Below are 14940 nucleotides of genomic sequence, written 5' to 3'. Positions count from 1 at the left end.
CGAATATTATTCATGTTTAATTTACAATAAGGGATATATTGATTTATTGCCACATATATGGTAAAAAAAAAAATATTGGCGCAAAAGGCAAGTGAAGAACATATGAAGTTGCTTTATTGTTATATGTGAGCCCTGCCAATTTAAGCATCGAATATCTTCTGCTTGGGAAACAAAAAGAAGTTAATTTGAGGGTTTAAACCTGAAGACGTTTTTGTTCCCACGCCTTTAATGCATGGACCATCACGACCTCGACACACGAACTCAAGATTTAAAACTTGAAATATTTACATTTTTTTTTTTTTACCATCAAACAAAATGTAAAAATTTACTTCCTTGGAATATTGATTCCGTATAATACATAAAAAAAAACTTATTTTTTTTGAAATTCATCGGGATAATTTTTATGCTAATTTTATTAATATTTAAAAAAAAATTGCATACATAAAACACGTTAAGAAGGAAAACTTCCGTTTGGCGTAGAATTTTTTTTTTTCAAATTTCCTGTATATGGCTATAGTCATCATAGAAAGTGCGCAACGTACAATATGAGTTATAACCACTTTTACTGATAATGCTTTTTAAACCTTCCCTCCTCAGTGTCAAAGTTACTTTCAACGGAGGCATGACATTTATGACAAAAAGTCTTTGATTTATCGTCTTTTCATGACCTAGCTTAATGCATATAAGGATTTAAAACAAAAGACATTTTTTTGTTGTGGTACGGATGGAATAAAATGAGAAACTTTTTGCATTCTGATTCTAGATAATTTCTAACATTATAAAATAAAAATAATATTATTATAATTATTATTGTTGTTGGTATTTTCAATATTGTTGAATTTCTCTTGGTATTTTCGTAATCTGTATAGAAAATAAATATTGTAACGTTTCTCATATTATCAGGAACAGATTTAACTACTGTAAATCTTAATGTGGAACAATATATATTTATATATAAATAAGATATGTGAAGAGGTTGTTTAGTGATATATTGATGTCGCTTGTATGTAGTGATATATTGATGAGAGTCTTCTATTGTTTCATGACAACGGGCCACCAGGTTGCTTGCTTCCTCCTCGTATTAATTAAATACATACAATATTCATCTTCTATATTATTCTTAAGTTATTCCTATCTTGTAATTAACGGTATTGATAGCAATAATTCTGTACGGTATTTTTTAAAGCAAAATCAAATACCGAAATACGAATTGCTTTTAGCTTCCTTAAGATTGCTACGACGCAAAATCTGACTACTTAATTGTATATAAACATATAGTGATCAGCTTTTGGGTCGTACTAATCTTAAGGTAGCCAGAAAATGGGATTTTTATATAGTTAAATTGAATAATTATTACCAATAGAAGCTTGTCTGCACAGTCTAGCGAATATCATTCCGGAACGTCCCAAGTTAACCTATAAAAGAAAATTTTAGTTTGATTTTGATTTTGTAGCATCAGCATTCTTTAGTATGGTTCATTATTAACATTATTTACTTTATGTTCAGTCTTTTTTAAATGAATAGTAGTTGTTCAATATTTATCTGTTTTGGAAAGTGTGCCATGAATGATAATCATGAACTACTAATCTAAATACAAAGTTTCCAAATATGGATAGCAATTTCATAAAATGGATAGTAATTATATTTTTTCATTATACATCCGGCAAGTATGGGATTATATCTTTCACATATCCGGTTCCTCTCAATTCATCTCTATATATATATATGTGTGTGTTTGAATCTGTTGCCGGGAGACGATGTTTCGCATCGCACCCGCAACCATATAATTACGCGTGCACGCCTTCACTATGTATTTGTGGATGAGCAAGCAATATGCGTGTATGCATGTAATACACGCTAGTTAAATTCATGGTAAGCAAAGTGTGTTCGGAGATTGTGTGTTGCATGGATGATTTACACCGTTGCTGATTCTCGTGCATTCCTACGCTTTTACGCTTATGTGCATCGAAAAAACCATAGCTTCATCACCCCGAGGTTCACACACACAAATACATACGGAGTATCGACATCAACTCATTTTAAACCCCCCGAGCATGTCTATACCCTTTTACCTCTTCAAAAACACCACCTCTTTAGGTCACGCGGGTCAGGGGTGAATTCTTTTCAGAAGAAATGATATAATATATATGTTTATAAATAATATTTCTGGAAAATATTCCGTTTTTGACATATTTGGAATTCTTTTTAATAATTAATATTAGATTATGTTGAAAATAAAGTGATTTTGATGTATAGTGATAGCGTTATTTACAAGAGATGAAAATATAAATTAAAAGAAGATGCGAACATTTTTAGATTTATAGAAATTATTTTTGTTCAATATTGCATTATAAATAATTATTATTTAACAGTATCTGTTTATGGATTCGCGCGAGCACATAAAAAGAGTAATTAATGAATGACAAAATCCAATAAAAATTTTTTTTTTAGCAGATTATATACTCTCTGAGGGTTATAACAGTACTTTTATTAGAAATGTCGAGTTTTTATTACGGTACTTTACAATCAAGATGGTATATATAAAAGGATAATAAGATTATTTGATATACGTGGTCCACGTGTAATGTTATACATCAACACGATCTAGACTGTATATATGTATTAAAGTCGATTAATGATGTTCCTCTTTAATATCACGCTGAGCATCGAGACTATAACACCATAGAATGTCAAAGAAACAGAAAATAACAGATTGCAATATAATATAAGATACTATTACTATATTAATTAAAAACAAAATTTTATTTGGATGTTGGATAAAAAAATGTGGCTTTGAGGTAACGGAATACGATTTAAGTTTGTGGTCTTATTGCGGTTTTAAACTGTTCTCAGGAGTTTCAATTTTAGAAAATAATGATAAATATAAATTCTCTATTTTTATTTTTTTAGAAATTTTGGTTTGGAAAGCAGATTAAGAATATTTTTATTAACCTGACAATTTAAATATAAGCGCAGCTTGATCATTTATTATGCAGCGTGGAACGGAACTAGTAACAAGACCTTGCAGTTGAATGTCTATACAGACAGCCCGCATTAATCGCCGCAGCTTTGAGATGGAAAAGAGAGAAACGTTGAGAAACTGCATGCGCCTCTATCAGTTGTAGATTCATTAGATTCGAAGTAGCATCTTGATTCCCACGATGTTAGATTATCACCACGAATAAAATTATCCGCATTTCGAAAGTATATACAAAATAAAAACTGGATTTCTATATAATCTATAAAATGTATCTTTGAAAAAAAGTTAAAATTTTATTTAACCAAAAATTTATAATTTCACATAACTTATCCCAATGATTGACGTGCAAAAAAAAAAGATGTAATTTTCTGATTTTCACTTTTGCCTCTTACTTTGTAATATACTTCACATTTTACAATATTATATGTAAAGTTTAAACCCATCAATTATAATTGACGATTTTGTATGTTAATTATAAAGTATTCATGTTACTTAAATGGCGGGAAAAAGTTTAATATAAATGAAACATGCAAACGTGCTTGCAAATTGACAACAGTGGAACCTAAGCTGTAATTATCCTAACTCTTGGTTTGTTGTTGCTCGGTATTATATACGTTAATTACTAAATCAATTAAAAAGGCATTGACAGAAGCTACAATTAAATATACTTTTCTGGGCGTCAAGTTTATAGGCGATAATAATAAATCGGTAAAAGAAATTAAAAAATAAGTTCTTTCATTATGGAATTTCAATTGAGGATCATTTTTCTATAAAAAAAATTATAAATTATTATATTTAGATTCAATTTAGTTTCATTATAAATGAAAACGATCATTTTCCTCCCTAGTTTTGAACTTTTACTTCACAGTGTTATTTCACTTAAAAAACATATTGTAATAAAACAAAAATTTACTTATCGCAAACCAATGATTAACGCACTGACCATTCAGTTCACAAGTGAAGCGTAAAATAAGGACGAATATATAAATATACAAAAGGCGCATAAAGTTAAACTACGGTCATAATTTTTTCTACTCTTAAAAAGTAATGACAATTGGTACATGAATTTTGGTTTAAAATATATTTAAAGCTCGAGGGATGGGTTAAGAATGCTTTGAAAATTGGATGAAAAAAAAAATGGTACGTGCGGATGTGAAAGAGTGTATTGCAAGCGTGTTACATATCGCCCTAAGGCTATGGAAGCATCTTTTTCTCTCAGTGAAGATGAGGAACGAGAGTCGCCAGTGAGTGTGTGGCTTTGTATTAAAGGATGCGAACAATGTTGCCTGGACCATCTTTCTCTCTCCATCTCTCTCTGTCTGTCTTTCTCTCTCTCTCTATACCTTGACAAAGAAATAACGTTGTCGACTTCTCAATTGCTTTGAAAACCGTGACAGTAATGATGACACTGATGATAATAGATCAATGTCACGTCAATTTTTTGAAACGTCATTGCATGGTTTTAAAAATTGTCAGCCTTCGTAAAGTAAATGGGATAAATATGTTGTTATTTTCCTGTACTGTAACTCTATTAGCTAGTTTTCCATTTGCAGTAAAATTATGATTTATTTTATATTAAATAGAGGTGTATAAATATACATTTCATTTATTTTATTCACTAGTGTAAAAAATATCATTCTTTTCTCCTTGGTGTTAAAAGAAGTTATTTTGCTCACTAGTGCAGCAACGGAATTTTACTTTCTTGTGTTAAAAGTGTCCATTTTACTCACTAGTGTAGAAAGGAATTTTACGCCCTAGTGTTAACCCTCTCCCTGTCCTGGGTTATCCCCACTCCAGCGTTATAGAATGTATTTCCCATAGTCCCCACCAGACGACCGAATTGTCGTTTTTTGTCGATAACGGTCACTAGGATAGAGAGAGGGTTAAAAGTGTCCATTTTACTCACTAGTGTAGGAAAAAAATTTTACGCCTTAGTGTTAAAAGTGACCATTTCACTCACTAGTGCTGAAACTGTCAATTTTAATCACTAGTGCAGGAAAGGAATTTTACTCCCCAGTGCTGAAAGTGGCAATTTTAGTCACTAGTGCAGAAAATAAATTTTACTTCCTAGTGTTAAAAGTGTCCATTTTATTCACTAGTGTAGGAGAATTCATTTCCTACACTAGTGGGTAAAATGGACATTTTTAACACTAGGAAGTAAAATTTATTTTCTGCACTAGTGACTAAAATTGCCACTTTCAGCACTTGTACTTAAAATGGATACTTCTAATAATAGGGAGTAAAATTCCGTTCCTACACTAGTGATAAAAATTGATACTTTTAGAACTTGGGAGTAAAATTCCTTTCCTACACTAGTGACTAAATTTGCCACTTTTAGTACTAGAGAGCAAAATTCCTTTCCTGCACTAGTGATTAAAATTGACACTTTCAGCACTAATGAGTAAAATACGGCCTCTTTTAGTACCAAGGTGAAAGGAATTTTACTCTTTAGTGTTAAAAGTGGTCATTTTACTCACTAGTATAAAAAAGTCACTAAAAAGAATAATTTGCCTCCCTGTTTTGTTGACTCGTGTGATAAAAAAAAACACTATTTGATTTACCAGAAACATAATTACAAAACCAAAAAGAGTTTTGCATTTTAATTTTTCTATATTAAGAATAATATTATATTTTGTAATAATTCTCGTGAAATTAAAAAGAAATGTAAATTAACTTTTTCCTGGCAGTGAAGATGATTTGAATGTATAAATTGATGATTAATATTGCGTATATATGTATAAGGACAAAGAGAAAAGAACATTTTATAATTATCATGCAGTATATGGTATGGCGGCTTGAGAACAAGTTCTATTTCTGGGAAACGTGTCTCTTATCTTTTCTTAGTGTCTCTATAGAAGTCGACATGTCGTTAGTTTTTCTCCCATTGAGTGCGCGAGTATGTTCAATCTTCATCAACAAGTGTATTATATACAGTATCAGAAAACTTGATGAACAAGTTCAACATAAGTACCGAGTAATTCGTTATTCCTTATACTGACAATATCGATACAACAAATATAAATAATGATTATAGTAATTATATAAACAAATTATGTTTTCTATATATATATTAAATTGGAAAACTAATTCTAATTTGAAAATTGCTGTTATTAAAGATTTTTTACCTCTGAACCGGAAGGGCATCAGTCATCGACAGTACACATTGTAAATTAACACTGATAGAAAAGTACAAAGAAAATATTTAATAAAAACATAATATTTTTAATACAGAATTTTAATTTACAGAAAAAATAAATGACATATATAAATTGTCACGTTGTACAATGTCAAAGTTGAGATTCTGTTAATAACATCTTATTAAAATGATCTTGACGAAACTATTATTAAAATGACCGTCTTTAAGATGTGTGTACTTAGTTCGCGTATTTGAGTGCGGACGTAATAAGACTGCTTGTTGACTGCAGTAGCGAAGATCGTGCCCGCGAGCAGTGGCAACAGAAGAGAGAAGCCCCTCTACCCATATAGGATAGAACTGGGCATTCTCTTGTATATATATATATATATATATTGTATATACTTCCTTCCTTCATCAAAGCACTTTTTATCCAAATGACATTTGATAAATGATTACAAAAAAACATTTTACGTAATATCAAGTTTCTTAAATTTTTTAAAAAGCGACGGTTTCGTGACAAGAGCTTTTTCGATCGAAGTCATTAAAATCTGAACCTGATTGAACGGAGGGAATGGCATACCCTCGAGATTATAAATATAGATCGCTCCTTTATTATCAGCAGCTACCAATTGATTTCCATTTTTTGTAAATTCAATCATAAGTAGAGTACAATCCCTTGGCAATACTGTTATTGATGTTGGTTTATAAATTTTTCTCTTAATATCCCAAAGGCAAATTTCATTTTTGACAATTGTGGCAATAATTGTTGAATTTGTTGGACACCATGCGGCACATCTAACCCAGGACATTTCCGTTGTGAGTGTTATAAGAGGTTCTGTAATTCCTTCGACCCAAATTCTTGTACACCAATCGGCACCAGCTGTGAGAAATATTTTTGAACAATGTGGAGAAAATTCCATTGCATTAACTGATCCATTGTGTGCGACGAAACATTCAATATGTTGATATAAATAATTTGTTGAACATCGATAAATTCCACCTTCATCTGTACCGATAAAATAGATTGTCGCTAATGTTGGATGCTTACGAAGTATCAATGCAGCTGGATTTCGACTAATTGGAACATCATTTGAAATTCGATAAATTGTTCGTTTAACACCTTCTATTTTACCCTCGATTCTTGGTATTTTCATTATTTCCGTACTGGTAAAATCTTCCCCGGTACGATAACAATAAACTCGTCCATCTTGATTTGAAGTGAATATTGATTCCTCTTGCTCTAAATGATCATTCTCTAACCACCAATCAATTTGCCAATGTGGCTCAAACGTTGGTGACGATTCCAATTGACTTTGACGAACTATTAATAAATCTTTACTGCTCACATCAATGACATTTATTGTTCCATTATAAAAACCAATGGCAAGTAAATTTGGCTTTCTTCTACTCCAATTGAGACTTGATATTGGTGAATTAAATTTATATTTACGGCCATAGTGACTTGGATTTTTTGCACACCAAATTAAAACAAGACCGTCTTTAATATTTGGATATCGTGAACATGAATCATAACCAACGGCAAGAATACTTGAATTCTCATAACTCCAACGGAAGCATGTTACAGCTCGGCCAATCACCTCTTTTGTTGAATACACCCAAAGGAGATCTAAACTATACGTAAACTGAAGATCCATTGCGTAAGGATCCTGTTTTATGAGACCTGTAAATCGTTTTTGTGCTGTTATGTATAAATTACTCGCTAGTATTCTCAACATGACACGCAATGCTTCTCGAAATGAGGTGTTGTTATAAATATGGAGCAATTCATCTGATAGTTCAGCATTGTCATTGTTTTCAAATTTCTGAAGGGAAGCAAATTGTTAGTAAATAAAAATCAAAATCAATGAAAAATGTATCAGTATACTTACTTGATGAGTTTTAGAATTCAATTTTTGGGGATACAACATTCCGTTAATTTCTTCCATTTTATCCAATTGTTGATAAGTGTCGAACATTTCCCAATTACTGACATAAGTTCGTTGATTACGACGCGTGTGTCTTCCAATATATGTTCCTTGTGATTTTGTATGAATTTGTGGTGTTTGTGTCTCGGCTTCAGCGAGTTTTCGATTGGATCCTGCACCAATTGTGATAAATTTATATCTTTCATTCGCAGCTTCCACGGCAGCACCTTCTTCTGTTGTTTTATCTGCAGTTAATTGTGGCATCTCAAAAATGAAAAATGTCTCTGTTTCTTTTAGTGTAATTGTCATTTTCTCCGGTTTGGCGTCAAATGAATTTGATTCTACCCTGAAGATTGAAACATATGGTTCTACATATAATAAATAAAAAAAAAAAAATAATAAACATAAAATTGGTACTACAAATTATTACCCATCTAAATGAAATTCCGATGGTACTCTTCCATTTTCAGAATCTAATTCATCGACTCTTTCGGTCGAAAGTAGACTATCCATGTGGATTTCTTCACTTCCAAGTAATGCAACTTGAAGTGAAGACGAAACAGTATAAGAACCAGAACGAAGTAATCCTATTACGGATGATGAGGTATTGAATAGTGAATTACTACTTGGTAGTGAACTATCCATATCAATTGTACGCAATTGTCTCTCTTCATATTCCTTGTGTATTAATAATTTTGGCGTAACATCTTCACCATTATCGGTAATACGCATCGTTTGTCTCTTTTCAAGTAACGATTCCCTTGGTTTTGTGACAAGTATCGTTGGTTTACGAATTCTATCAGAAGTGGTCGATTTCATTAAAAGCGAATTCGATGTACTTGGTATTCGTGAAAATAATTTCGGTACTGATTCTTTATTTGATCGCATTTTTAGTACGGCTATTTTCTATATCTGAAAAAATGGGAAAATATTTTTCTTTAATTTAAAGAAATTCAAATAGTTTTAAAGTTATGAGATTGTGACTATTGTACTATTTTTTATCTGTAAAATTTTAGCTTGAGTAATTGTGAAATCACAACAGTAGTAATATGACCTTAAAAAAATATTTATCTGTGATCTTAACGGTAAAGTAGAAATCTAGAGTTTACGTTTTTGAGACTAGAACGACATCTGTTGGATTAATATTGTTTATCGGTACGTCAGTTTCTGGCAATATCAACAAGTGAATAAAATCATACTATTCAAGGACTGAAAAAAAAACTCGGTTAGTCAAACGTGCAATAGAAAAATGCAAATTAAATCAAATTTTCATTTAATTCAAAGCAATTTTAAGAGAATTGATAGAAAATTAAAAAGCGGAAATAATCGGTTTTTTGTGCATCAATAAATAGTTGGCTATATAACGTTTGTCCTTAACGTGAACAATCTCTTACGTGTTGTTTCGAACGTCCGTTTCTCCCCAAGGGATATTCATGAAAATCATCTGCTAGTATAATTTATACTTGCGCAATTGTAATAATCCTTTATTATAATATTTTTTTTGTTTGTTTTTGGTGGCGATTTTGGGAAAATTTTTTTTTTTTTTTTTTTTACGTGAGGAAAAATTAAATTACGAATAAGGGAACAAATAGTGCCGACAACGTAAGTGTCACGAGTTGTTGATTACGTGTATATAAAAGTGCAATAATATTGTTAAGGAGTCGGTGGGGTCGGAAAGTTTGACCTGCGTTTAACAACTTGCCTGTGTACTTGACGTGATACCTTCAGTATTGTTCAGTATATTTTCTTTATTATTCACGGACAAAAAAATCTATATAGAAATTTTTAGCGAAAGTTTTCTTTCCTTTTTATTCCAAAAGTCTGAAAAAAAAAATGATTGTTTTTTTACTCTTCTACCCTTGGCGTCTGATTTGACGTTATTCATTCAAGTTGTTAAAAAAAAAAAATTAAGAAAAGAGGTTATCTTTTCTTTTGTTACATATTTTAAGAAAATTTTATATTTATCTCACGATTCACAGCTGTATCAATAATCGTTGTTTTTTGCTTTAATTTTCCTCGGAGAAATCTTTTTTATTAAAACGATATGGTAATTATTAATTATAAATGTATAATTCTATGATTCTTGCGTCGAAACATGACGTGTGCGAAAAATTGAATCTGCTTTCTTTTTTTTTTTTTTAGTTTTTCATTTTTAGTTCTATTTTTTTTTTGTATTTTTGTTATCTCTGACGTAGGATATGTTTTTCTTTTTGTATTCGCGTGTTTAGTAGGAAAATAAGTTCAGTGAAAAAAAAAAGGAGAAAAGATAGCATGGAATTAAATGGAAAGAAATAAATAATAAAGAAAATTTATTGTTGTTTTTTTTTTTCTTTTTGTTAGACAAATATGAGTAAGGCAGAGGAACAAGCGGGACCTTCGAAACCATCGGGATCCGCAACAGAGGAAAAGGAAAAAGATGATCGAACATTTGAATGTAATATTTGTCTCGATACTGCAAAAGATGCAGTAGTTAGTATGTGTGGTCATTTATTTTGGTAAGTTTTTCCTTTTCATTTTCAATAAAATTGTAAATTATTTTGAAATTTTGAAATTTGAAATTGAGAAAAAGAAATTCTAAAGAAGAATATTTATAAAAAATTATAATTTTTCTAGCTGGCCTTGTCTTCATCAATGGCTTGAAACTCGTCCCACGAAACAAGTTTGTCCCGTATGCAAAGCTGCAATCAGTAAAGAAAAAGTCATTCCACTGTATGGAAGAGGAGCAACAAAACAAGAAGATCCGAGGTTTGTAAATCTATTTTTTTAATTTTTAAATTGTGGAATAATTTTTGAAATTTATTTTTTTTGTAGAAATAATGTACCACCACGTCCTGCCGGTCAAAGATCGGAACCAGAAGCTAATGTTGGATTTCCTGGTTTTGGTTTTGGCGATGGAGGTTTTCACATGTCCTTTGGAATTGGCGCATTTCCATTTGGATTTTTTACTTCCACATTTAATATGGGAGATGCACGACCAAGTACAGGTAAATTTTCTTATTTGTATTTATAAAAAATCTTTTTCTTTTTTCTCACTAGAATGTAAAATTTTGAAAAAATTAAATACGAGTTTACATTTTGAGTTACGTGTTATTTGAAATTAACATATTAAATAATTTATTTCTGTAATTTGATAATTATGACATTGCAAAAAATAGGAAATAATTTTTTTTCAAATATTTTCAGCACCTCGAGGCACGCCACAATTTGAAGAAGAACAATTTCTATCGAGGGTATTCCTCTGGTTGGCGATAATGTTTATTATTTGGCTACTTTTGGCGTAACATTGCAAAAGAAAAAGAGGAACAGAAATTAAATTTTGAAAAAAAAAAATCGCCGGCCGCGTGTCACATTTAAAAATGCCAATAATTGATTTCACTGATGGATTAAAAAAATAAAACAAAAATTATATTTTTAACAGAAGGCAACAGAACACCCAGGATTATCAAGTCACAGTGAAGTGAGTGTTTTGATAACATTTTCATTTTTTTTTTTTTTTTTTAAATTAAAATATCCAATTAATTTTTGAAACATAAAAAAAATGTGATATCATTTTACACGATTTTAGGAAATATTTTTGTTTTTTTTTTTTATTATAAGAGCTGAGGTTCGTTTAATGGTTTTGGAGGTACTGATAATTTTATGTACATACATTTTTAACAGAAAAAAAAATAATTGATTATCTAGATAAGCTGATTGTTGTATGAAAAAAAAAGATTAGGTTATTTTATTCGCTAAACTGATAATTGCTTAGTATATAATATTGAGAAAAAAAAACAAAGGCCAACGCGTATTCTTACTGATGAATGCAAAAGGGACTTTCAAAATGTATATAAATTAGTTTTTAAGACACAAATATATACATTATTATTTCAGATATTAAAAAAAATAAATAAATTGTATGTGTGTACATTATCAGTGATTAATTTTTAATCAGTATTTGAAAATTAATTTTTTTTTTTTGTATATGAAAAAGTTAGATTGAGAAATACTGAAAAAAAAATTAATTCTGATAAAACTAAAAGAAACAAAAGTAAGATAATACGTAATAAGAAATTTTATCTTTCAACCGTGAAAAAGGCAAAGGAAAGGATGATTTATAGACTAATTTATTTTTACAAAAAAAAAAAAGAAAAGAAAAGAACAGCCAAAAAATGAAAAAAAGATCTTAACAGCAGCAACGATATGGATTTTTCAAATGATCTTAATTTTGAAAAAATTATGATCTCTTTATTTTGTTTTTTATTTTAATCAGACAGATTTGAGTTTGTTTTTTTTTTTATAAATATTATTGAATGTCACATTCCATTTATATAAGTTGACGTTTTATTTTATCAATTTGATATTATGGGACAAATTCAGAGAGAAAGAGAAAAAGATCTATAAGATCATTTCATTATAAGGACATGACGAAACAAGACTGGTTTTTTTCTTCATCAATTTAAATCGATGCCTGTAATTTTCTTCGTGGTTGAACAATTGTAATCGTAACGATGAACAATAAAATAAAATTGCATTTAACATATCATTATTGTCTTGTATGTTCAAAATTAACTATCATTTTATGACGATTTTTAATTATTATTATTAGTCTTTTTTTTTTTTAATACAAAATTTCGATTTGTTTGAAATTGGCAAGGTTTGGATTTTTTTTTTTAAATTAAAATTAAAATTATTGCATCCATTTCATTTATTTGTAAAAATTGAAACAAAATGTTTTATTCGCTATACAAATTTGCAATGAAAAAAAAGACAAATACAAAATTGCAAAAATTTATCTGTTGGAAATTTTTAACATATTGTATCACAGATTTTTGCTTAAAATTAAAAATTAGTTTTTCTCTGAGAAATGTGCGACATTAAATACTGGATTTGAAAAGCGAATCGAGTATTATTTACATACAAAATGTTTAATAATTTTTTAAACATGGTAAAAATTTTTTTTTTTTTGAATTTACACTTCGTCTTTGATTTGTCTCTTCTTAAAGCCTTTGGATAGTAAGAGCTCATTGCACTCGTCTCGCATCAATTGAGAAAGTGCTAAACGTTCGATTTCCTGTGAAAAAAAATATAAAAGTATAATTATACGATTGCAAAAATTATTATAAATAATAATTATAATTAATTTACCTCATCATTTTTGTCGTAGAAAATGAGTTCAGGCTTTGCCCCTTGGATATGTTTGAATTCAACATCCTCACTGGGTTTTAATTAAGGATAATGTTTTTTTATTTTGGGAATATATTTTTTTTTTTTTGTCAGACAAGTTTGGGAATTTAATAATTCGATAAATTTGCTTGAAAATATTTCTCTCAATTTTTTTTTAATGGTCCAAACTTTATTCGACAATATTTTATTTTTTTTTTTTTTTTGAAAAACAATAACATTTGATAAATAACAAAAACAGTTTTGTACAAAACAATTACAAAAATTATAATATAATTTTCGTTTTTTAAATCTTAATATATATGTGAAATATATTAATTTGATAATATTTAATATATTATAATAATTTGTTTGATATTTTTTAATTATTAAATAATATTAAATATATATAAACAAAAAATTATAATAATTAAATATATAATTATACTATTAATAAGTATATAGATAAGCTCTTTCAAATATTTACATATTATAAATATTTTTAATATATTATTAATAATATATTTATCGTCGATTTAAATAATAATTATCCAACTTCGTAAAGATGAGAGTGCAGACCAACTTCTTTCACTGCATCGTATCCAAGTGTTCCTTAATGTACTTCGAATGGAACTAATTTCCAAAATTAAGTCCAAAATATATATATAATTAATTCTTTATGATTATTAATTAATGACTGTTAATTAAAAACTGATGTAAATTCAAAAAAAAAAAAGAATTTTAATTCACACAAATGAAATTTTACATTTAATTTAAAAAAAAATTTATTTAATTCATTATAATTAAAAATTTTATTTAAACAAAAATTTCGATTCAATAATATTTATTACTAAAAAAAAATGTTCAATGAAATTTTTCAAAGGATACTATAATGGCAGGTCATTGAAAATAAAGCTCTTTACGTCAGGAAGAGAGTTCAAGGAGCAGCCCCTACAACTCTGTAATACACATTTTATGAGCAGTTGCTATAAATATACGTATACATAATTTGCCAATTTCCTATAAATATTTATAACCTTAACACAATTACATTAGAAAAAGTTTTTTTTTATCACTCTTATTTTTAGATTTCAAATTGAAAAAAAATGTTAATTTATATATAATTCAAAAAAAAAAATAAATTTTTGATTCTTTAATAAATAATAAAATAAATAAATAAAATAATTTAATAAAAAAATCATTCTTTCGTTCAAATAATTATTCAATATTCTAAATAAAATATTTTTTTTGAAATATAATTTTCACTGTGAATTAAAAATTTGCATAATATAGGAAAATTGATTTTTTTGAGAATGGGATATTATTTTTATAAATTGAAAGAATTTAAAAAAAAAATTTAATTTAAATTTTAATTAACTTTAATTAAAATTTTTTTTTTTTCAACAAAACATTTCAATTAGGGAAAATTATATGATTATAAAATTTATAAGTAGGAAGGTCAATAAATAATTATAATAATTAGTTGCTTACCTCGACTTTGGCAAAGGCATAATTTCCACTGCCTGCATAACTTAATGAAAATGAGAGAAAAAGCAAAAAAATGCAAAGAATATATCTCACTGGAAACATTTTTTTTTTTTGTTTTTGGTACTATAAAAGTACGTTAATTTTAATTTACTTTTCTTTTTTATTTCTTGTACTAATTTAAACGACTGTTTACATAAAAATGAAATACAAATATATAGACGCAGAGAGATAGACGATAAAATCAATCAAATGATTTTAGGGTGGGATTT

General features: G+C 28.5%; 3 protein-coding genes across 11 annotated transcripts in view; 1 reads left to right on the top strand and 2 right to left on the bottom strand.

Annotated features, from left to right (window-relative positions):
- Nucleotides 1-9051, bottom strand: part of LOC127284244 (uncharacterized) — a 21730-nt gene extending 12679 nt beyond the window's left edge. Inside the window, exons 1-4 of one of the 2 annotated variants that reach the window (XR_007843456.1) lie at nucleotides 8472-9051; nucleotides 8006-8387; nucleotides 6106-7939; nucleotides 1358-1415 (exon numbers count right to left, since the gene is read on the bottom strand). Coding sequence is in view for 1 of the 2 variants with exons in the window: in XM_051309589.1 (XP_051165546.1) it covers nucleotides 1358-1394 (37 nt within the window). In the remaining variant the exon portion in view is untranslated. Of the gene's footprint in view, nucleotides 1-1357; nucleotides 1416-6105; nucleotides 7940-8005; nucleotides 8388-8471 lie in introns of those variants that run through there. The other variant, XM_051309589.1, reaches the window with a different exon arrangement.
- Nucleotides 5814-12566, top strand: LOC127284247 (E3 ubiquitin-protein ligase RNF185-like). 8 transcript variants are annotated; one of them, XM_051309592.1, is made up of 5 exons: nucleotides 5814-5954; nucleotides 10382-10536; nucleotides 10655-10786; nucleotides 10853-11025; nucleotides 11225-12566. In XM_051309592.1, exons 1-5 carry the CDS (start codon nucleotides 5844-5846, stop codon nucleotides 11320-11322), a joined length of 669 nt encoding a protein of 222 aa, XP_051165549.1. In that variant the 5' UTR covers nucleotides 5814-5843; the 3' UTR covers nucleotides 11323-12566. The 8 variants fall into 8 exon arrangements, with proteins under 8 accessions (XP_051165549.1, XP_051165551.1, XP_051165554.1 ...); XM_051309594.1 differs by lacking the exon at nucleotides 5814-5954 and adding an exon at nucleotides 5990-6013; XM_051309597.1 differs by lacking the exon at nucleotides 5814-5954 and adding an exon at nucleotides 9146-9266.
- On the bottom strand, nucleotides 11506-14940 carry LOC127284248 (selenoprotein M-like). The gene is made up of 4 exons (XM_051309601.1): nucleotides 14675-14940; nucleotides 14072-14142; nucleotides 13169-13238; nucleotides 11506-13094 (listed from the first exon to the last, which is right to left on the bottom strand). Exons 1-4 carry the CDS (start codon nucleotides 14771-14773, stop codon nucleotides 12993-12995), a joined length of 342 nt encoding a protein of 113 aa, XP_051165558.1. The 5' UTR covers nucleotides 14774-14940; the 3' UTR covers nucleotides 11506-12992.

The sequence above is a fragment of the Leptopilina boulardi genome, unplaced genomic scaffold (genome assembly GCF_019393585.1).
Source record: "Leptopilina boulardi isolate dan_hultmark-lab unplaced genomic scaffold, ZJU_Lbou_2.1 LbouV2_32, whole genome shotgun sequence".
NCBI lineage: Eukaryota > Metazoa > Arthropoda > Insecta > Hymenoptera > Figitidae > Leptopilina > Leptopilina boulardi.
The sequence above is the reverse complement of the archived record's forward strand: the minus strand, read 5'-3'. Positions and strand labels throughout refer to the sequence as shown.

Bases quoted from the DNA above. Each gene is read 5' to 3' on its own strand.
- LOC127284248 (XM_051309601.1), bottom strand. From the start codon at position 14,773: ATGTTTCCAGTGAGATATATTCTTTGCATTTTTTTGCTTTTTCTCTCA. The intron at 14,143-14,674 runs GTAAGCAACTAA...TGTGTATTACAG, and splicing joins ATGCCTTTGCCAAAGTCGAG to AGTTGTAGGGGCTGCTCCTT. The intron at 13,239-14,071 runs GTATCCTTTGAA...ATTAAAACCCAG, and splicing joins TTCAATGACCTGCCATTATA to TGAGGATGTTGAATTCAAAC.
- LOC127284247 (XM_051309592.1), top strand. From the start codon at position 5,844: ATGTCGTTAGTTTTTCTCCCATTGAGTGCGCGAGTATGTTCAATCTTC. The intron at 10,537-10,654 runs GTAAGTTTTTCC...TAATTTTTCTAG, and splicing joins ATGTGTGGTCATTTATTTTG to CTGGCCTTGTCTTCATCAAT. The intron at 10,787-10,852 runs GTTTGTAAATCT...TTTTTTTTGTAG, and splicing joins ACAAAACAAGAAGATCCGAG to AAATAATGTACCACCACGTC.